The sequence below is a fragment of the Alexandromys fortis genome, unplaced genomic scaffold (genome assembly GCF_014885135.2).
Source record: "Alexandromys fortis isolate MF-2015 unplaced genomic scaffold, M_Fortis_MF-2015_v1.1 scaffold_13, whole genome shotgun sequence".
Classification (NCBI taxonomy): domain Eukaryota; kingdom Metazoa; phylum Chordata; class Mammalia; order Rodentia; family Cricetidae; genus Alexandromys; species Alexandromys fortis.
Genome location: NW_026067908.1, coordinates 9395051 through 9418295, shown reverse-complemented (window position 1 = coordinate 9418295; position 23245 = coordinate 9395051). Strand labels below are relative to the sequence as shown.

The 23245-nt window shown below is 42.6% G+C and overlaps 1 protein-coding gene across 10 annotated transcripts in view; it reads left to right on the top strand.

The window, feature by feature from the left end:
- The window catches only part of Sgip1 (SH3GL interacting endocytic adaptor 1), a 195205-nt gene that overhangs the window by 155202 nt on the left and 16758 nt on the right, over positions 1-23245 (top strand). For 6 of the 10 annotated variants that reach the window (XM_050136056.1, XM_050136048.1, XM_050136053.1 and 3 more), the window contains one exon: positions 20869-20980. In XM_050136056.1, coding sequence (XP_049992013.1) covers positions 20869-20980 — 112 coding nt within the window. Of the gene's footprint in view, positions 1-94; positions 155-20868; positions 20981-23245 lie in introns of all 10 variants that reach the window. The other 4 variants (XM_050136055.1, XM_050136052.1, XM_050136049.1 and 1 more) reach the window with 1 other exon arrangement.

The window sequence follows — 23245 nt, the reverse complement described above, 5'->3', positions numbered from 1 at the left end:
GTGAGATTAATGACCTGCTCTGTAACTCACATCGTGTCCTTCTCTCTCCCTCTCCTTAACCTTCCCCATCCCGCTTCAACTCCTGGCCAAACAGAGAATGAACAGCCTTCCCTCGTTTGGTTTGACAGAGGAAAGTTTTATTTGACTTTTGAAGGTAAGTAGTGCATAGCATACCAGATTCTAATTTCTAGTCTCCTCTTTTTTCGCTGTTTTTTATTCTCATTGAAAAAAATTCCCAGCCTTCCTCAAACTTCTGGTTTTGCTTTCTCCATTTAAAAAAATGCTATGGCTACTTGGAAAGCATCAAGTACTAAAGCAAAGCGTTTCATGAATTTGGTTGGTATCTCTTCTCCAATCTTTCATGTTGAACAAACTAAAGCTGATTTGCAGAAAACATTGGTTACTTAATTAACGATGGCCAATTAAAAGCAGAACAAAACAGAACCTTCTTTGGCTAAGGAACTTGACTCTGTCAACCAGGCTCTTGCCTAATCCTTTTGCAAGTGTGTTGTGGCAAACTTGAGCACAGGTGGGATTGGGATTACATTTAGCCTAACTTAGAAAGCCTGACGTTCCAGAGGGAGAATCCAGTCCTGGGAACTGTAAATGTGTGTGCCTGTGTGTGTAAATGCTCCATGGGGTTGGGGGGGGGGGGTGTCCGAGAAACAGGAGAAGAGACAAGGAGCATGAGGGGAAGGTTTGCTCTGCTTCCCCGGGAACTACAACCGTAATGACTGCAGTAAAATGGGCAACTACTGTGGAACTTGCCGTTCCAGGAGGTTAAGAGAAATGCATAAAAATAATGTCCAGTTTTGAGGCTCGACATTTGATATTTGTTATACTCTCCACTAAGGGTGAACACTCTTCTGTTCTGCGTGAAACTTCTAACTCATCTTCACAGGCCACACATCTGAGTAAATGGCACACTTAAACTACCAGTGGGAGAGGAGAATTAAGTACTTTACCTAATCAGTCATTTTATGCGTAGATATTTACCATATAAGGTCCTACATTGTACAGTTTTAAATAGTGAAATTTATTCCGGGGTCAAAAGCTATATATAAAAGTGACACGCACACACACACACACACACACACACATACACAAACGAGTGTGTGTGTGTGCGTGTGATTTTTCTCTCCCTAGAATTAAATACCAGTATTGAACTTGTCTTTGTGTTTCAAGACAACAGGAACTTGAGTGTGTGTGTTTTAAAAATCAGAATGGTCGAAATATAAAACAGGATGAAATATAACAGCAAAATTCACCCAACAATGACTTTTCCTTATAAGACAGAAGCCCTTAATGCTTGCGCAGGTGCAGCAAACATGGTCTGACTTCAAGCCTTTCTGAAGTCCTGAAGTTTTTTCCTGGTGTGATATAAAACAGATGCTAGGTGATTCTCCTGAGAGGATGCCTTTTCCCACGTGACTTTATCACCTGAGGACCGTAGTTTAGTAATAAGAAATATGCTAAGCCCACAAACTTTTGACTGCCTAAATTTTCTCTTCCAATCAGCAGAAGTGAAAGGGTCCAGGTGAGACTTCTGGACCGTTTCTCTCCTGTAATCCCAGCATGCCAAGCCTGATGCTCTTGAAGCCAGTCAGGGCTAGTAGCAAGCTCCATGCTGGAGAGAACCTGTCCCAAACCATCCAGACAAAATACATCCAGGCTTCTTCTTACTGATAGGTGCATCCATAGAGCATCAGAAGCTGCTGCTTCGTGATGGGTTGGAAGTCCTAAAGCACAGCCCCAACCTGTACCTGCCAAGGCTCTAAGTCTGGTGCATCTCAGTCAGTAGCAAAGTCTGCACTCAGCTAAGCAAGCCAGGAAATGAATTAACATAATAGCGCATCATATGTATAGAGCAGTCTGTGGCGTCTTTACCTAGGGAAACCTGCAAAGGCTGCGAAAACTGTCCTCTGTTGATCTGATAAAATGATGCAGAAATGTCTGCATTGTAGAACTCCTGGAGACTATGGCCTCCCCTCACCACTTGTGCTCCAAATGGACAGCCATTCAGCGCCTTCTGTTGAATAGCATCTGAACAGAGTGTCTAGGACGCTCATGTTTGTTCACACTTCTTCTTACTAATTATTCTTTTCTTCAATGCTTCATCCAGAAAGTGAAGAGCATGAAGGTTCTCGTGTCCAGATCTTCACTTGTTCTAAGCAGATTTTCATGTATTTACTGACTTCTGAACGATGTTTTCTGTAGTGTTTATGACTTCATTGTTCACTTTCTGTTCTTCATGATGATTAGGATCTGATAGTCACTCAGCAACATTTAAGTCATTGACCAGTAACCATGAAGTAACCAGTGAACATTGATAAGTAAGTTGAGTTTGAAATGACATGAAGTACCTCACACTTACTAACAAATGGGGTACCAAACCTTAGATCAGGGTCCTAGATTACAAGACTCCCAATGCTTCTAAAAATATATTTTGTAAGTATTTTATTTAAAAAATTAATGTATTTTACGTTGGGCTTATTAGGAACATGATTCAAATGTTAGTGACTTTTTTGTGGTTTGGGTTTTCTGAGTCAGGGTTTCTTGCTAGGGACTTTTTAAGTCAACCAGAAGAAAATCCTGAGGCTGAGACTAGGATTCGGCCGGTAAAGACTTACCACACAAGAATGAGGACCTAACAGTCACCTCAAAACCTAGGTGTCACAGTTCACACTGTAATCCCAGCACTGTAGGGGTGGGAACGGGAGGATCTAAGGACTCAGTGGCCAGCCAGTCTTGCCAAATGGTGAGCTCCAAGTTCAGAAAAGACCCTGCCTCTAAAGTAAGATGCAGAGCAATTGAGGAAGATGCCCAGCATTGACCACTAGCCATGTGAATGCACACCCATACACGTGGGCACACACCTGCATGAACATTCACGTGCACATGAGTGCACACACACACACGCACACACACACACACACACACACACCATACACACAGTATATCTGCCTTCAGCATCAAGCATCCTCAGGTGGAAGGGAATGATACTTCCGTAGCAAATCGGGGTGCCTAATAAATATTTCAATTCCGCAGTGCCTTTTAATGTCAAGATGTTTCCAAAAACGTACTGCCTCTCTCCTTGAATGACGTCATAGACTACAAAACCATCTTGCATCTGGCACGGAAATCAAACAGCAGCCAAACCCTTGCTGCCATGAGTTTCCCTGTGTCTAGGACCGTCTCGGTCACCTGTGTCACGTATCCTCTGTGACCCTGCATGCTCCTCTTCCTCCTGTTGGCGAGCATCTTCAGCACCCCTTCCCTACACTTCAGCCTCTCTGATAGACTCATTTCCCTAACTGCACCCCAGCTCTCTGCAAGGACCAACATTTCCCAGAGGCTGTCTCCACAGAACGTTCTTCGCTTTCCTGTGGCCATGTGTCACGTGAGAGCCAGCTTTAAATTCTCAGGGCTCTGCTCTGCCCTTCAAAACCTCCTGACTCTAGACAGCACTCATCGATCATCTATCTAATCGTTCCACCGGCTTCCCTCCTTATTGCCATTGATCACTGACCTCCAGGCCTCCCTCCGCCTTGATCTACAGACTCCAAGTACCAGCAACTTCCTTTTAATCACGCTCACTTTCAAGCGCCATCCCTCACAGGTTCTTCATCCAACTCTCTAGGGCATCTCAGGCTGCCTCTGCCTCCACTTGTTTCCTCGGCTCTACTCAGAATCAGTGCTTTGGAATCAGTGCCTGCAGACAGGGTTCATTCAGCTTAGCTATTTCATAACTAAAACTGGCCGTGCGTCTTACATACTAGAAACGGTTAAGCGATGATTCTCTCCTTCAACAACATCCATTGAGGGCTGTGCTGGCCGCTCCACACTAGCAAAGAAAAAAAAAATATCCCTGTGGCCACAGAGCTTACGTTCTCACATGCAGGGCTAAAAACGGGGAAATAAGCAGCATATATATGTGGAGAATGTAGCGAGTTCTATAAGAAAAATAAGACTTGGTGGAGACTGGAGCATACTGGGAGAAATGAGGCAATGAATCGTGAGTACGGGAAACCTGAGCGCTCTACACAAGTCACTGCTGAAGAAAATAAGATTTGGGTGATGGCTTTCCAGAGCCTTACAGCCAGGCAGAGTAGGATGTAAAACCGTGTGGAAGACACCCCGCCTCACTCCCTCAGCCCACTGTAGACACAGTCTCATCTTCAGGGCAGGGTTTTCTCTCTCCCTCATCCCTCCAACTCTGTCATTCCCAGACACAGCTTCTCTGTGCCTCACTGGAACCTCCTCTCCCACCCTTCCCACTCTGACTCCACCCACCAGCCCAGTCATCCAATCGGGTTCTTTTCTATACCCTGATTAGACCCCAGAGAGTAAAAATTTATTTCTGGAAGGACTTTGGTCATCTCTGGAATAAAAGACTTTCTTTTCTCTCTGGATTTATGTTGACTCTGTGAAAAGGTACGCTCAATGTCTCACCAATGCAAGCACGCTTTCTAATGTCCCTAATTGCATGTAGATAACACTCAGCTCTCCCCCTCCCTGCTTCTCTCTCCTGTCTGTCTGTCTGTCTCTGTCTCTCTCCATGGTTCTAGGGATTGAACTTATAGCTTCTCACCCACTAGGCAAGTGATCTGTCGCTGAGCTACACCCCAACCTCACTCACTCCCTTTTATTTGTCCTGATTTGTAAGAAAATCCTCTAAGAGTTTGGGAAGGCCGATTAACTCACTTGGAAGTCATTAAAGAAAGGAAAATTGAAAGGTGTGGACAGTGTTCTGGGAAATAATCGCCTTGCTTAATTCCCAGTGTTCTTCAGGTGGGAGGGGCCCTCTGATTGTGCCACTTAACTCAGGCCCTTTTCCATCAATAACACATTAAGATTAATGAGTGCTTGCTCTGAAAACCTCACAGCATCGAGCTATCGGGCCGGTGAAACAACGCAGGAGCATAAGAAGTAGCAATTCAAGTCCGTCTTCATTCAAAATGAAAGCTCAATCTTCGCCCTTCTGAGACTGTGATGACTGTGGCGTGCATACGAATTGTACAACCTTTTCAAATAGTAACGGAAGCCCGAGAAGCATTTGTTTCTTTGTTTCAACACACTAAATCTGTCTAAAAGATGGAAGTGCAATTGGAATCTGCAAAACGTGCTACCAGGGAGATCTGCCGAGGATTTAGTTCCTGTTTTCTCTTCATAATCAACGAGTTGCCTGGGTCTGGAAATTCCCTCGGCATGAGCATGTGGATGTTTGGATGTTGGCTTGGTTTCCCGGTCTTTGAAGGCATCGCCCTACCTCACTCATGTTTACTGTAACACAGACATCCTGCAGACAGAATGGCTGGTCAGCAGGGTGTGTTCCATTCATCTTGTTCGAGTAAGATGTCCAGGCCAAATATGCATGAGGGCTCCTCGGCAGACATGAAGGTCCAGAACTCATGTTAGAATCTCTCTGACTAAATGCTTGTGGAAAAGCTTAATGAGTGGTAGCTTCTACACCAGTCAGGCCATACCTGGATGGTGAAATAGTGAGTTATTTATCATATTATTATTATTACCGTCATCATCATCATCATCATATCTAGGTACTTCTGCCTTTTCCGGTAATGGGGCTGCAGGACTTCATAGGTAACCCATATCACAGTTCACTTCTGAGCTAACCCCCCAGTACCACAGCTCAGGTTGTTCATGCCACCTGTAGGGGTGCTTTTATTAGTCACATCTCAAACAGTGATTAGAGGTGCAGGAATGTGGATGCCTTCCTCAAGATAACACAATGTCAGCAATTAAATCCTTTCACAGGGGAATTATTGTGAAGTCAGCAGAGTGATGCTTCCAGCAGCCCTGCAAAACCTCCCCATCTTGAGCACCTACTGTCACTTAGTCTTCAAAACGCAAAGGATAAACAGTTTGGTTTAAGAAAAAACAAACAAAATCAACTTTTTGGGGGCATATTAAAGTACTGTATCACCTGAAAAAGATTTCAATGATTCAAACGGTTCAAACTGGGAGAGAAGAATTAAGAGAAGTGGCCAAATCTGGTGTTTTTCTTCTCTCTAATTGATCTGTTCGTTCTTTGGTGGTAGCTAAGCCAGGATCTTCTCGTGTCTCCATCAGATTCAGTCCCGTGGTGTGCTTTCCTCCTTTGAGGACCATGATGGTCCCAAGTGCAGATCCCTGGACTGTGTCGTGCTCCAAAGAAACGGAGCGCAAGTCTGCAACTGGAAATATGCCGAAGGCAAAGGAGACCTCAGCTTTATGGCAGATTGAAACTTTCATTCCTCAGAGAGGAGACGAACCTGAGTGGGCGGCACTCATCCCTCTTGCCTGGGTGCAGAAGTCAATTGTAGGGTAGGATGAACACAAAGCCATAAGCCCTAAACGCAGGGTTCCTTCATGGAGACAGCCTTGAAACCTGAAGCTTGAGTTAAACACTTCCCTAGGGCAAGAAGAAACAGCCCATGATTAACAGATCAAAAAAGCTAAAGGTTCACTAACGTGTTTCTAGCCTCCATGGCTCATCTTGGATGTAAGTCCCTCTGGTGGAATTATGACGATCAAACAAAATGTTGTCTGCTTTCTAGAAACGCAGACAGGAATGCAGCACTTCGCCTAAGGCACACTGTGGCAAATGCGTGGGTAACTGCAAAACTCTAGGAAAGCACAGGGATTGACTGGAAAGAATCTGGAACATCTTGGGAAAGGGGGCTCGCCCCAGCTGACATTGAAGAACCAGGATTTGGAAAGCCGAGTGTTCTAGTTTGTAAGAGTCACTTGAGCAGGAGTGGGATGAGGATCACCTTGCTTGTATTCCGCGCTGATAAACCCTGGGCGAGTGACGAATGTCTGAGGAGACGGGCCAAGTAAATCAAGACCATATTCTGAAGCGCTTTGCATGCCTGGGGGGAGGAATTTGAAATGCAAGCCCTGCACAAGGTGAATTTTAAGGACTTATTGAGGGGAGAGGTGGTCTGGGCATCTTTTGATATTTACACTTATAATCAGGGAGAAGTTAGCAGACTGTCTAGTCCAGGAAACAGGAATGAACTGACTTGATTCTACTTCGAAGATCTCACAAAACACCATTTAAGCAGCAATATTCTATTCCTAATCGGACAGGGCAAGGAGGGAAAGTTGACTCCACCTTCAAACATAAGGAGCCTTTGACAGTCACACCCTTGACTCTGCACAGGCTCATTTGTTCTCAGAAGCTAAGCAGGGTCCAACTTGTTTAGTACTTGGCTGGGGGGATCAGGGAGAAGTCTGTTGTTAATCTGGAGGAAGAAATCGCCAACAGTGATGTGATCAGGAAGAAGGATCGAGGTTCCTGTGCACCATACATAAAGAATAAGTCCGAGAGGAAATGGACTGTAAACTGGAGGCAAGCCAGGCAGTGGTGGCGCACACTATAAACCCCAGGACTCGGGAGGCAGAGGCAAGTGGATCTCTGTTTGTTCGAGGCTAGCCTGGTCTACAGAGCGAGTTCCAGGACAGGCTCCAAAGCTACACAGAGATACTCCCTGCCCCCAAAAAGTCTAAGGCCGTCTGTTGAGAATGAAAGGCTCAGCATCCATGTACAGGAAGTTTTAGCTTTGGGGTATGCCTGCACTTAGCAGTCAAAATGGAAGTTGCTCCGTTGCGTTATTTTTTTTTTTTAACCAGTGATTAATTTTGAATGGGTCACTCAACAGCTATGTTTTTGTAGAAACTATTTAAGGGCCTAGATGCCTTGCCCTCTTCTCTGCTATTTTTCATACCCATGTCAATGTCTGTCGGATGGACGCAGTGACATTCATACCCGTGGCAATGTCTGTTGGATGGACTTAGTGACATTCCAAGTGCAACAGCCTGACCACTAGAAAGGAAAACTGCAGAAGACAAACACCAGCTTCGCAATGGCTGTCATGGCAAATACAAGTTCAGATGGTGATTCCTTCACACTCTCTCGAATGTGTATCCTTTCTGTTAAATCATCTTACTTTGTTTCTGCTTTTCCTTTCTTCTGACTTTCACACATGAAAACTCCAAGTCGTGCATGGGACTGAAGGGATGTTTTATATTTGTTTGCCCATAGCAAATAAAAATGAAATGATTCACAGAAGCCTTAAAAATGATTGAGTATCAAATTGTGTACTTTTTTCTTTATTGTAAGGAAGTTATTTTTACATGGTACTTCATTTTTTCTTTTCCATGTAGCGGGAACTATTGAGAAAAAAATTAAGTCCACCACCTATCCCATAATAATCTTAGGAATATAAAAGTCATGTTTAAGGAATTGGCTGTGCAAAAAGGTTGTCAATAATATAAAATTTGGCTAACATACTCTCTAAGATAGATTCAGCATGTAAATGCCTCTAGCTTGTTCACAATTTTGTCCCTGGACAGAGCCAGGGATTCTCTTACATGTTTTATGTAGGTTCTCAAAATTAATTATAATGGCTATGCTTGTGCGGAGATTTGTCATGTTTAATAACTGTAATAGGGAGGCGTCAGGTAGGGAAAGCAGTGATCGAGTTTGTAGAACTTGGCTTTTGTACCTCACGTGTTACCAACATGATGATGATACCTGTGCTCAATCAGCCAGTGGTTATCTACTGAGTGTCTGCTGGGTGCACAGGTACTGAGACAGCTATTGGGCTACAGTAGTCGGTAGCAAAAGCGTGTCCCTGCCTCCGCAGTGCACAGAAGTCAGGCATCAAATGGACGGTGGCACTAACGTGTGAAGAATATGATTATGAAGGCGATCGTGTGCTTTGGAGGTGCCCGTCAGTGTCCTAGCCTGTTTCCTTCACTAACCTAAGACGGCAGTGAAGGAAACAGGAGTGATTTAAATCTAGATAGTCGTCTTTGAATACTATTAATCGTTGCTGTGTTAGCATCTGATATGTAGTTATATACCATAGGTCGATGTTGCTGTAACTAAGTTGCCTTTATCCTAGATATTAGAAAGGAAAACTCCATTCATTTATATCAGTGTATTCTGTAATACATATTTACATATGCATATGTGCAATTACAAATATAAGGGAGAAGTGAAATAGGTGGATTTCATATCTGAAAGAGGGGTGTGTGTGTGTGTGTGTGTGTGTGTGTGTGTGTGCCCGTGCATGCACTGTTTAAGCTCTGTAAGAGCCCTTCAGGGTTGGAGCTCCCGCCTCAGCACAATGTGTTATAGCCTAAGTCTTGCATTCCTTCCCTGGAAACTGAATAATAACAGCACCTTTCTCAGGATCAAAGCCCAGCCATGGGTTCGCTGCTAATGCGAAGCATTCAGAAAATACTGGTTTTTATTACCATTGCCCAACCTCGCATGTCCCTGCCTTGTGACATGGCTGTCTCTGTGTCAACCTTGCTTGCTCTCAAGAAGTTTCTAGCATTTCAGCCTTCTACATAAATCATTCCACAACATGATCTGCCTTGAGTTGCTACCTGGCTTCCCTTCCCATGTACAACAATGCATGGGAATTACCCCTTGTACATAATGTCACCTTCCTCTGCAGATGCCTCCACCAGAACCAGTCCTTAAAGCTCCCTTGAGACCAATACTCTAGCTGATGGTGCACTCTCAGGTTAAAACTCCTGAAAGACATGCAAGAAAACAGCTTGCATCTTGTTAGTTTGTAAATCATGGCTTTTAGCAGATTTGACAAGTAATTACCAACCTCCCCAGAAGAAAATGAAAGAACTGTAGGAAATTGTAGGAAACCACTTCCCTCTTAATGAACCTGAGCCTGCTTCAGATAATGGCAGGCCAGTAATAGCTTTTATTGTTGCTATGAGTCTTTTAGGAAGGGCTGACCACAGTTTAAGGGCTGGGGTGTGCCTCGGCGGTTGACTGCATACCTTGCCTGTTTGAGGCACAGCACTACAAAAGAAAAGGGGAGAAAAACCTTCTTTATGACCCTCTAGCTGCCCTAGAAGTGACATTAATAATAAGAAGGGACACTAGGGATATGAAGAGATGTAGAGGCTTTGAGAATCTTCCCTTTCAAATCCTTCCATGTATCTGGGCTTTAGATACATTTAACTAGCATTACCTCCAAGCTAACTGCAGACTGATGGTTATGAATGGTCCATTCAATAAGTAAAGTGAAACACAAACATAATTATTCTTTATAATAATTATTAACATAAACGTTTTAAAATATGGGGAAGAGCATCATAACCAGCAGGCATGTACTAACAGTTATGCACTAACTCATTAAGTCTAAGATTTCTCTGGCATCCTCAACATAAGGCATTTTAAGTCATCGCTGTGAGGATTTCATCGGCGATTTTGCCATCATGCAGGTGGCAGTCCTCTGCATAGGCTCTCAGTGGATGGGACATGGGGTAGAATTGCTTTCCAGTTCTGCTGTCCGCTTAGGAGAGTCACCAGGACACAGGAAACACAGAAGGAACGGGGCTACTTCTCTTGTTGGCAGGCAGTAGTTACACAGGTACTGTGTGTCTTCACAGTTAATGTCTCTTCGTCTGATGTTCAGCATGAAGATCCCAAGCCTTTGTTTACCTAAGCGCTAAGGGAGAAGCTTGAAACAGGCCTCTGGTAATGCACAAAGGTTACTCTGGGGAAGCCTGGCAGGGAGCAGGGCAGGGGTCATCTCTGAAGGATGTTTCCGTGAAGTTGTGCTGTTGAGAGGCCAGGAAGAGTGACTATTAGTAATGGTTCCTCCTACCCATAGACTTTGCTTTTCTTGAACACGGCTTATTGCCAATGAAACTGGCCGTTCAAACAGTGGCCTTTCAGGGATTCCACCAGGTCCAGGCAGCTCTCTTCCTCTTTCTCCCTTCCTCCGAGTCAGTCCCATTGGGAAAATAACCTTCAATAGGGCTCAAAATGACCCGTATCCATTTCTGAACTGTCAGGAACCATGCAAGAGATACAAATTAGAAATAAAGAGGTGTCAGTGTAAAATTCCCAAATAGTTCCCACTGTGTTTAGGCATCGCTCATGGGCACTATAGAAAACTTGGAAAAGCAAATGCCTAAGAAAAGTGAAGTCGTCTGTGATCTAATGGCCATGGTCACCATTATCATGTTGCTGCGCTTTAGTTCTGATGCCGTCCGTGCGAGTGCCTGGGCATCCATGGCTTGGGTCTATGATCCAACCCTGCATGACTCTGTGCCCTCCCTCCTCTTGGAACATATCCTCTGGGCCATTACAAAGCACTTGAAAATAGCTCGAAGTTTGCTTTCTTGTGATCATTATATTGACTTAAACACTTTACTTGTAAAAACTGAAAGATATCGAAAAGCACGAACTAAAAATTTCACCCCAAAAGCACACTTTTCAGAGATTGATACAGGTAACGTTTTAAAAATTTTTTTGGAAACTTTTAAAGAAACAGTGATTTGGTTTTGTTAAACATATTTATAATCTTGACTTTGTATGCTGCTTTGGATAGATAGTTTAATTTTACAATACATAAAAACTCCAGGATTTTATCTATATTTTTCCGAGTTTATTTCTAAGTTTCTGCAAAACAAACAGCTTCCCTGAAAACCAGTCAGAAGTTTTTGAACGTTAGCATTTTCATACCTGGGCATTATTCCATAATGTGTATCAGTCAGCCTATCTGTCCCACCTTTCAAAGTTATAGGATTGAAATTCCAAAGAAGTGCACAGCCACATACATGAGCTGGTCTTCCACGGCAATTAATTTTTCACATTCTTACTGCAGCAAAGCACAACATTTATTTTTCTTTTCCAAGCATATTCAGGGGAAATAAAATCCCAATGTAGTAAAATTCAGTCAGGCACATTAAGGGAAATTAATTTTAGAAACTCAACTGAAAAGACTATGAGAGAAGCCCACATCTTCCCTCTGCGGTCACATGCCCATTTACAGGCAATAAAAGTGGGGACAAGTGCTCTGTGGGAAGGTTCCCCTTGTTTGTTTTTTATCGATTACAAGATGCATACTGTTAAAATGTTTAAACAGGTATGTTTTTTGATACTAAGGAAAATATTACAGAGATTTTAAAGCAAGTTTAATAAACTGTAGCTCTGTAAACCTCCCAGTAGCCTTTAAACTGGTTGCATTTAGTGACTACATCCACGTAGGCATACATAGAAACCTAACCCTTCTTCCACAAATGACAGCAGTTCATTACAGAGACTATACCCAGAATCATATTTACATTTAAAAAAAAGTAAGGAAGCAACAACTTTAAAAGTAAACACAAAGTGACTAAGCCAAGCCTACCACCATATTTTAGGAGAAAATATAACTCCCATCAAAACACAGATGCGGTGGCCCCCATGACAGGTTTGGTGTCTCTCCCTGTCCACTGTGGTGGTCGTAAACCACTTCCAAATGCAGGCCAAAAAAGTCATTAAATAACAATTAAAAATTCTTGATTTTTTACTTTCCTTTGATACTTGATTTTTAAAAAAAAATCTATCACATTTTATGACAGAGTTTGAATTGGCGTTTTATTTAAAGGGGGCACGGCAGTATGGTTTGTGAAGTATATCCCCTTCTCAAGCTGGGCTTATTTCATAGCGTCTTCAGAATCTGTATCTACTACTTACCCTCACTCTAGGAACTCCGCCCAGAGCGATCCTGACCATTGCCTGTTATTAGTCTTCAAGTTCAAGTTCACCCCTACCCCCCCCCCATCATTCTTTCAGTGTTTTGCTTCTGCTCTGGAGAAACCATGAATGAAACAATCTAACTGGACAAGTTCTGATGTCATCCCCTTGCTGTCTCTCTAGCCATATACACAATCACTTCAATGGTGTTGTGGTATGTAGTGTACACACACCTGTCCTTTATTAGCGTCTGTTTAGATTGCTGCCTTTCTGCAACATTGCGCAGTCAGTAGCTCTAAATCTTAGGGACTTGTTTTCTCCTGTTAGGCACTGAGTCTTTCCGTGTCTTCCACATGCTGGGTCATTCCCCGCTGCCTCTTAGCTAGGTCTAAGAGTCATTTGCCTCCAACCTGAAGCAGGCCTGGTGGAATGACCATTGTCCTTTCCCATAATGCCATTGAAGGACGCAGACTCTGTTTTATCATCTATGACATCATGGTACTTCCCCTGACATGTGTTGTCAGGATAAGACTAGATCATCAGCCAGCAATTTAGTGCAAAAGTCAAGGGCCATCCTCACATCTAGAGGCTTTGGTTTTGATCCCCTGTACTGCGTACAATAGAGTGGGGGCTAAGGCACACAGACCTATAATCCCAGACACCCCAGAGGTGGAATCTTGAAGGATGATTCATCCAAATCCATCCTCCACATCAGCCACCTTGAGGCCCCCCTGGGCTAAATTTATCGCATCTCAAAGAGTCAGCCACTATGCTGAGCCTGTTTACCCATTCAAAGCATATAAAAAGCATAAATTTATGTTGGCATTTGGAATTCGAAGTTATTGAACGGCAGATATAAGAGTTCCAATAACAAATATTGCACTACCTTGTGTGCTAATCGCAATATAATGATTGTAGTATTAAATGCTTCTCTCCTTTCATGCATTGCTTCATTGGAATTTTAGCTACTATTGCATCCCCTCTACTGTAAGTTCCTCAAAGGAAGGTCCATGCCTCATGCATTCCTGGGCATCTCTCAGTTCCTAGCACAATAATAATTTCAGACACTCACATTTGAATGAAAGGTCTTGATTATTCAAATTATCTGTTACTTTTAATAAAGCAAGCATGCACTCAAACAACTTTTATAGCCCCTATGTCATACAAATACTACACCAAGCAACTTGCACCAATACACTGGGCACCTACTAAGCTATGCCAAGGTAAACATGTATGCATAGAAATAGTCAAAATAAAACCAGCTGAGCTGAAGGATGAAAGGAATCTGCAAATTCCCCTTGTACCAAAACCTCCAAACCTCCCTCATCTTCTATCTAAAGGTCTATTCTAATTCAAAGACTGAACCTGTTCAATAGTCTTAACCAATGTTCACAATGATAGCAATCAAGGCAGCAAAAGCACGGTGCTCTTCAAAGTCTACACCATATTGAAAGCTTCGAAAATCAGGATAACTTGTTAGTATACTATTGTTGTTGATGCTGTCTTGAAGGTGAGGAAACTGAGTCCCAGAGAAATTGAATACCTTGTCTCTAGTGGAAACTGAGACTTCACACCTAGGTGCTTTGACTGTGGAGCCCAGGCCTCCTGTTAATCTCCTGATCACTAGGCAGTTCATCTTGCGGTCAGCTAAGCTTTTCAATGTTCCATGGCTGTACACTCTTATTGTGCGCATGAGTGCTTAGGTTTTCATTTGGTTGTGTCTTATATTTACATATTTGGATCCCTACCTCTACCTTGTGCACAGCAGAGTCTTTGTATGACACTACTTACAAGGCATCTGTACTCTGTTAAAAAGTTATTCTCAGGGGCTGGAGAGATGTCTCTTCCAGAGGACCCTGGTTCAATTCTTATCACCCACATGGCAACCAACAACTGTTTGTAACTCCAAGACCTGACATTCTCACACAGACATACACACAGGCAAAACACCAATGCACATAAAATTATATATATATATAAAATAAAAAAGAACGTTATTCTCATGGTAACAACCTTAAATATCTACAAACTACCTAATACTATAGAACAGAAAGCCAAGAGTGCATTGTCTGCCCCGCTTCCAAAGGAAGTACAGTTAGCTGAGTTCTCTATAGTCACAACGTGTAACATGGTGGTCTGCTTGTTGGAGTTTTTGTCCTGCCCAGTTCCTACAGCCATTTAGCCCCAAAAGAATCACACAGAGATTCTCCATTAGTTATAACTGATTGGCCCCTTAACTCAGGCTTCTTATTAACTCTTGTAACTTATATTAACCCATTATTCTTATCTATGTTAGCCACATGGTTCAGTACCTTTTCCAGTAGGGCAGGTCATATCCTGCTTCTTAGGTGGTCTGGGCAGGACTGGGGAGGGAGCTTCCTTCTTCTTCCTTCTTCCCAGAATACTCCTGTTCTCGTCACCCTGCCTCTACTTCCTGTCTGGTTGACCCGCCTATACTTCCTGCCTGGCCAATCAGCATTTATTTAAAACATGATTGACAGAATACCTACAATTCTCCTGTACCAACAACACTATTCTCTTGTAGATTTTTTTTATCTTAAAAAAAATCTGATCCCGCCTGGCGGTGGTGGCGCACGCCTTTAATCCCAGGATTTGGGAGGCAGAGGCAGGCAGATCTCGGTGAGTTCGAAGTCAGCCTGATCTACAAGTTCCAGGACAGGCTCCATAAGCTACAGAGAAACCCTGTCTAAAATATATATATATCTGAACCCTTGAGCATTTCAGATATTTTTCAGGTTTCAAATCTCTTCTTCATTCTCTCAGGCTGTGTTTGGATGCTCTCCCTGTCACTGAAATTACCCTAGTTTTAGTCAGTAGTCTTCCTAAACAAAAACCCTGAGGTGTTATTGGAGACACAGAAACATTCACTTATGATCAACCACATTGAGCAAACCTCCAAGTGATATACCCTGGCCCTCTTCACAATTAAAAATGATCTTCATTTAGTTTGGTTGTACTACTCTATAAGAACATGTTTTTCTTATCTTCAGGAAATTGTGAAAAGGGAAAAGATCAAATAATATACAGATAAATTTAGATTATGAACTAGAAATGGCCTAATGCTTGACAAAGCTTTGTAATGTAGTAAATAGGTTGAAGAAATGACCAGACTGTAATGACAAAAAATATGTAAAATATAAAGTAAAATGCAAAATGCTCTATTCGTTGCAAAGTACAACCCTATGAGGGAATTAGAATTGTAAATTGTAGATCTGTAAAGGTAAACGGGTTCTCTGTAAATATTGATCTCATGACCTTATTGATTAAATCCACAGGGATAATTACTGCCTCTAGTGGTCAGTACACGACACAGCAAGGGCAGAAATATTGGGGACAGTAGGAGTCAGGTGACAGAGAGAGAGAGAGAGAGAGAGAGAGAGAGAGAGAGAGAGAGAGAGAGAGAGAGAGAGAGAGAACGCTAAATTAGAGATTAATACTGAAGTGTCTGATGCTCCCTCACGAGCTATAGCACAAAGCACACTCTAGACAAACAGCAGTAAAACCATCATTTCTAATGATATGCATTAATATAGCCCAAACTACCTGAGATCTTAAGAACCCAAGCTCAGAAAATCAAATCAAGTAACTAAGTCCCCCAGTTGATTTTATTTTATACATATATATTCATCTACTTAGCTAGGTTTTTTCCCAAAATCACAGTTATTTCAAGGTTTTGTTTTGTTTTGAATTTTGAGACAGGTCAGAGTGTAGCCAGGCTGGACACAACTTGCCGTCCTCTTGGTTAGCCTCCTGGTTGCTACTATTATAGATATGCACCAGATTGATCGGCAATTTTCAATGTTAATATGTAGGAATTTCTTAATTACTTTTGCTGTTTTTTCCTCAGTTGTTCCAGGTCAGTATTCCAAACTTATAAAAAAATTCTTGAGCACATCGAAAAGCCTGTCTTATTCAGATTACCTCCATCTTGTCTTAATTCCACTAATCATCATCAAAATAGCTAATTTGATGCTGTTACGGACCAAGCACTACTCTAAATGTTATACTTCTTTTTAACCCTCAGAATAGGCCTACAGAATGCTTATGATTGTATCATTACTGCCAAAGATAGTTTAGGCAAGCATCAGAGAAAGAAGCAATCCCAGGCTGATTGCCAACCCCCATTGACCCAGTGCCAACCCCCATTCTCGCAGCCACTACCCAGTGCAATGTTCTATCCCCTGCACTGATGCCACCTTCATCAGCACCACCACCTCTTATAACTCTGATAATAAATGTCTCATCTGTGGACAGAGCCCTGGACCACTGACTAGAGAGTTCTTTCTCGGTAAACATTACCATTGATTCAGGCGCATGCACTGTCTGACTCACGCAGGAGCCAGTTCACTTTAAAAGACCACTAGCTACATAAACCACACCACTTTATTCACAAAATATCATGTCTATCAAAATGTTTTGCAGTTCTGAAAAATAAAGTGCCCATGATAGTCTCTTTATCTGCTAGTGCCTGCATTCCTCGCCAATTTTATTTTCTTTTTAAGGCATGTCCTTGGGCTGGAGAGAGAGCTCAGTTGGTAAAGTGCTTGGCTACATATGCTTACAAACCTGAGTTTGGTCCTCAGTGCCCAGGTAAAAGTCAGGCATGGCTCCCTATGCCTCTGTAATTCTGATGCAGATGGTGAAGGCAGGGGGATCCCAGGGCTCAGTACCCGGATAATTTAGTCGAAACAGTGAGCTCCAGGTTCAGTGAAGAAACTCTGTCTCAGAAAATGAAGCAGAAAATTGGACTAAAGAAGCTGACATGCCAGTGTCAACCTGTGGTCTCCAAATGCGCAGACAAGTACACACACACACACATTTCAGACAAGTTTCCTCCTACACCTTATCATCTTCCTCATTAAATTATGCACAACACTATAGCTAGCATTGTAGAGATAGGAGCGGCGGGGCTACGTTCCTGGCACCCGGCCGCCCGCACGGCTAGCTTATGCCCAAAATAATTACACGGAAACTGTATTCTTTTAAACATTGCCTGGCCCATTAGTTCCAGCCTCTAATTAGCTAGCTCTTACATATTGACCTAACCCATTTCTAATATTCTGTGTAGCCCACGAGGTGGCTTACCAGGGAGGATCTTAACCTGCGTCTGTCTGGAGTGGGAGAATCATGGCGACTCTCTGATTCAGCTTCTTTCTCCCAGCATTCTGTTCTGTTTACTCCACCCACCTAAGGGTTGGCCTATCAAATGGGCCTAGGCAGTTTCTTTATTAATAAGAAATCACTCCCACATCATAGCATGTTCTAAATGTGGAACCTTCCCTATATCAGATAACTCATGTGTCTCTCATTTTCTAGGGAACTGTTCTAATCTCAGTTCCAAGAACCCCCAAAACCTCAAGAAATCAATACTTCTACTTTAGATTATATAAACATTGTATATATGTGCATTTCTCAAGATTTTCATATATATTCTCAAAAGAGTGTATTTGATTCCACATATAAAATTTCCCAAAATAGTTGTATAAAATACTTTCTCACGTAATTCCTAACCATCCATTCAGTTTTGTTTGGTTTTGGTTTTTTCTCTCATACCATTCTTTTAAAGTATTTGTTGACTTACTCTATTTGGCTATAAACTTTCTGTGTTACTACCTCACCAAACTCCCAAGTTCCGGTCACGTGGGAACCATGACCTTGCTGCCATGGTAACAGCCTAGCCCCACTCCACTCACCCACTTGTTGCCATCAGCTGGGGAAGCCATTGTTTTCCAGGATCACTCTATAAATGTCTGAGCTAATGAGGAAACAGAGGAATTGAGCAACACTATTATCAAATTGTTTCTCTGTTCATTATTTCATTTTTCACAGATGTGTGTAAACATCGCCTTTCTTGGGCTAACAGTGGGTGATGGCACAGGTTCCTAAGGAAAGGTTGGTATAACCTTGGCTCTGTTTGAGAAAGAATGGAGCTGCACAAAAGTGACTCATTCCTAATTCCTTTCTTTAAAAGTCAGCAACCCCATGGTTTAGCATATATACACTCCAATTAACCTCAGTTGTTTTCTTGCCCAATATGACCCCTAATTACCCAAGGAAACAAAATAATAGAGACCTCGGAACCTAAATTTTGAATTCACACGTTCTTCAGTATCGACTGTAAAATTCTTCGTTATACGCTAGGCAAGACTGAGCAATTTGTAGACCATTTTTTGATACTTGATATTTTTAATATTCTTTGGCTGTGAGTCCTGTGTCGACTGGTTACTGTTATTGTGACCAAATGTTTAAGGTATTCACTGTAGGGGCTGGAGAGATGGCTCAGTGGTTAAGAGCACAAGCGGCTTCTTCCAGAGGACCCAGGTTCCATTCCCAACTCCCACAGGGCAGCTCACAAATGTCTGGAACTCCAGCTGCAGGGCATCAGACACCCTCACACAGACATGCATACATGCAGGCAAAACACCAATACACATGAAATAAAAATAAATAAAAATTTTTAAAAAGATATTCAACTTAAAAGGAAGAAAAGTTTATTTGGAGTCACAGGTCCTTAGCCCTGTGCTCTATGCCTATGGTGACAGAGTAAGTATATCATGTCAGAAATGTATATGTAATAGAGGAGACATGTCTCCCTCATGGGGACCAGAGAGCATACTACCTAAGACCTAAATTCCTTCCATGTGACCCCCATAACCTAGATGTTCCACCACCTCCTAGCAGCGCTGCAGACTGAAAGCCATGCATGTAACACATAGGTGGTCTGCTAAGTGAATATCATGCTTATTACTTACGTAGGGCACATACTAATGGTGAGTAAACAATGATGGCAGAGGTCAGTGCTGGTGTGAATGGTAATGGTGGTAGTGGTGGGGATGCTGTTGAGTATGAGAACAGCAATAACTGCACACTGAACTCCAGGGGAACAGAGACCATGTCTAACTCATCTTGAGCATCCTCAACATCTACACTAGGGCATGAGACATGATACTAACAAAGAGATGTTAAATTGGTGATCTACACGGGTTAGAGAGATGGCTCAGTGGTTAAACGCACTGGCTGCTCTTCCAGAGGTCCTGAATTCAATCCCAGCCATCACATGGGTGGCTCACAACCATCCATAATAGAATCTGATGCCCTCTTCCGACATACATGTCAGGTGTACATGCAGAGCACTCGTATGTAAAATATAAATAAAATTTTTAAAAAATGATGACCTATTACCAAGTACAAGATAGTAAGAACTGAATTAAGATAGAAAAAGCTGGGGGTGGGGTAGTGTGATGAACTAGAATGAACAGGAAAGGTTATGTTGAGGAGGAAGACATATAAAGGATGGGTTACCCCAGTGCGTGTAAAGTATGCCAGAAGAGAAGAGGAATAAACGTCTTCGTTTGGTAGAAAGGTGACGCAGCAAGCATGGGACATAGATACCATGTTCAGTACCAAGCCTAGAAACTAATAACCAAAGCAGCAAACTAAACTCTATGCTTTTGAAGTTTCATGTTGCAGCAACTCTTTGTAGTTAAGTCTTTCTTGCAGACAAACCATGCAGCGTGATAATAAAAATACAGGCTTTACAGGAAAGCAAATCTAGATTTGGATTCTTGTTTTCACTCTTCAATAAATGTATCATCTTGGATACGGCCCTTCAAACTTTGGCTTCCTCTTCTGTAAAATGTGACTCTCCCTGCCTATCCCTCAGGCTGAGGGGAAGGTAGGGTGAAGCACCTGGCAGAAGGCATGCCTTGCTTCTGCTGGCACACAGTAGGTGTGCAATGAACACAGAGATACTGATGGAGGTGATCGAGTGAGCAGCGCCTTCTTTTGTCAGTGCCAAGTCAACAGCGTAGCTTTGGTAGCATTTGTTTTAGGCAAGGAGCTTGACCTTGTTAAATCCGAGAGCAACTGGGCTTTTTAACGTGGAAATAACTCAGAAAAGGGTTGTGAGCTATGGAACACCACGTGACTCATCTCTTCCTAATGAAGGAATGCAGGTTTTCAGGCTGAATACTTGATTGGGTTGGAAGGCTCTAGCGGGGAAATAGGAAAGTCTCTCCTTTAACCACCTGCCGCACAAACTGTCATGCAAATACTGCCCTATGCTTTATGCAGGCCGTGGAGAAACCCCTATGGCTTCGTTCTTTGCTTGGATTTTTCTCCCATAGCCAAGTAGCTGAATCGATGTCAAGTGTGTTTGTCTATAAACCGGCCAAATATTTCCTTTAAATACTTGTGCTTGTGTTGAACACACAGCTACTGTGTGATCGTGGGTTTTTGGGTAAAAGACCCTGCCCCCAGTCCTTTAGCGAGCTCTAGTTCAATGTGCCCGTGCCTTTTACGTAAGTCACAAATAAATGGAAGCATTCCATCTCCTACAGGTTCCTCCAGGGGACCCAGTCCTCTGACTATGGGGGCTCAGGACACCCTCCCAGTTGCTGCAGCATTCACAGAAACCGTCAACGCCTACTTCAAAGGAGCAGACCCGAGCAAGTAAGCCTGGGTGGGATAAGGACCCCTATCCCTCTTGAAAACCTGTCCTGTCTAGTGGGCAGGGGTTGGGGGGGGCACTCTAAACATAACCATCCTACCTGCTGAGAAGGAGTTCTGTGGATCAGATCCATAAATTCTACAAATTCTCTGAAATCACTTTAAAGACACGAACCACGTCCTATGTGTGCATTTTCCCCCACAGAGAGATATACAGTTTTTCACACTCAGTAACAAAGGGAATCCTGACTCCGAACCACTGACAGGAACTATTAATCCACCCGGCACACCAAACACCCACACCACACTACTGCCAAGTATATCCACTGATGTAATTCTGGGCCTGAGTTCCAGCAATAAACAGAAGAAAACCTAAGTGAGGGATGGACTGTTCATAGTTCTTTTTTTCACTCGCAAGAATGGGGCTTAGAAAATCTTACCATGTAGAATGAGAGGAATGAGAAGTATCTGATATGCTTACAGACTGTATTGATTAATTAAACCTTTTTTAAAGATCTTAAGATTCTTAGACAGTCTTTAAAAAAAAGTCAAGTTAAAATGAGACCTCACTGCTCACCAAATAGTTAAAGTTAAGATGGATTCTGCTCAGTGCTGGTGAGGCTGTGGAAATGCTGAGAGATTCACACAGCTGCATTTTCCATTTTAGGAAACACTTGGGAGAAAAGAAGAAAGGAAAAAGAGAGGGGAGAAAGGAGGAAAAGAAAGAATAAGGAAACAGAGGGGGGGTCATGGCAAAGAAAGAAACAAAGACAGGTGGGCTGTTTCATTAAAAGAGAAAGGTGGCAGGAGGAGATGGTGCACGCCTTTAAGCCCAGCACTGGGGTTGCAGAGGCAAGTGTATCTCTGTGAGCTCAAGGCCATCCTGGTCTACAGAGCTGGTCCCAGAACAGGCTCCAAAGCTACACAGAGAAACCCTGTCTCAAAAAAGAAACAAACAAACAAACAAACAAAAAGTGAAAGATATCCCCAACACATGACCCAGTGATCCCTCATACCTAGCAAGAAAGAATTAGAGCCACACCCGCTCAAAGACCTATCTGTGTACATTGCCCACACCTTTGTAACAGATGAAGGCAGGAAAGGACTCTAATATGCCTTGGTGGCTAAATTGGTTTATTATTTTTAAAAATGATATATCCATTCCTCAAACTAGAGATAAATGGACTAGTGATGCATGGAATTACAGGGACAAATCTGAAGATAGTTCTTCCAGGGAACAAAGTCTGACTCCGCCCCCAAGCACACACCTTTTAGATTAACTTATAGAAAGTGCAACACAATGCAGAGTGATGAAAGCACATAGCAGGTACCTAGGATGGAGGACTGCAAAACTAGGCCAAAAGGATTACAGAAAGTCAGGAAGACATGTTTGGGGACAATGGAAACATGGGGCTTGGTTATGTATTGATTTTATATCATACAAATGTGTAGAATTTAAAAGTAGCTACACTTTATCATATTCATACCTCCATGAAGCCTTGAAAAAAATGGTGATTCTTCTAAACTATCATCTCACCATGTTTTAATTTCTATGACTAATTTAGTTGTGACAAACTAGTCAAAATAATGGACTAGAGAACTAATAAATGAAGATGTAAGAACTTTCCCTTGGAGAACAGAAAAGACACTGATGACATTGTTCAAAGACCTGAAGTGAGTCCTAGTGAGGTATGATGATAAAATGCAGGTGGTTATCTCCAAATAAGCAAAAACGCAAGACTAAATGGTTCGATTTGTGAAGCCCACCAATATTCTTTGTGCTGGTCTTCCAAAACACGTTCAACAATATAGCCAGCCACTCTGGGGCCAGCAAGGTGGCTTAACTGGTCAACGCTCTTGCCTCCAAGATGGATGACTGGACTGAGCTCCAGCCCTAGGCCCCACCTGGTGGAAGGAGAGAACCCACTCCCCCAGGTTGTTCTCTTACTACCCCAAATGCATGCACATGCACGCACACACAGTCAGTACATTTTAGGCCAGTTTTTTCTTGATGATTTTTTCTTTAGTAGAGGGGTACTTGTTACTCCCCAAAACAGATAGTCAAAATGATAAATGCAAATTTCTAGTTCTTGAAATTGCCACCCATTGCAGAAACATATATTATTTCCTTACAACTAAAGCTCTTTAAAAAAAACAGAAACAGTTCTCAAATTCTCAGGTGAGCTAGAAATGACTTGGTGGTTGGGAGCATAATTGTAGGTGTTTTACGTTGTCACTCCGGCCTCTTCTATTCCTCCACCGCCAGCA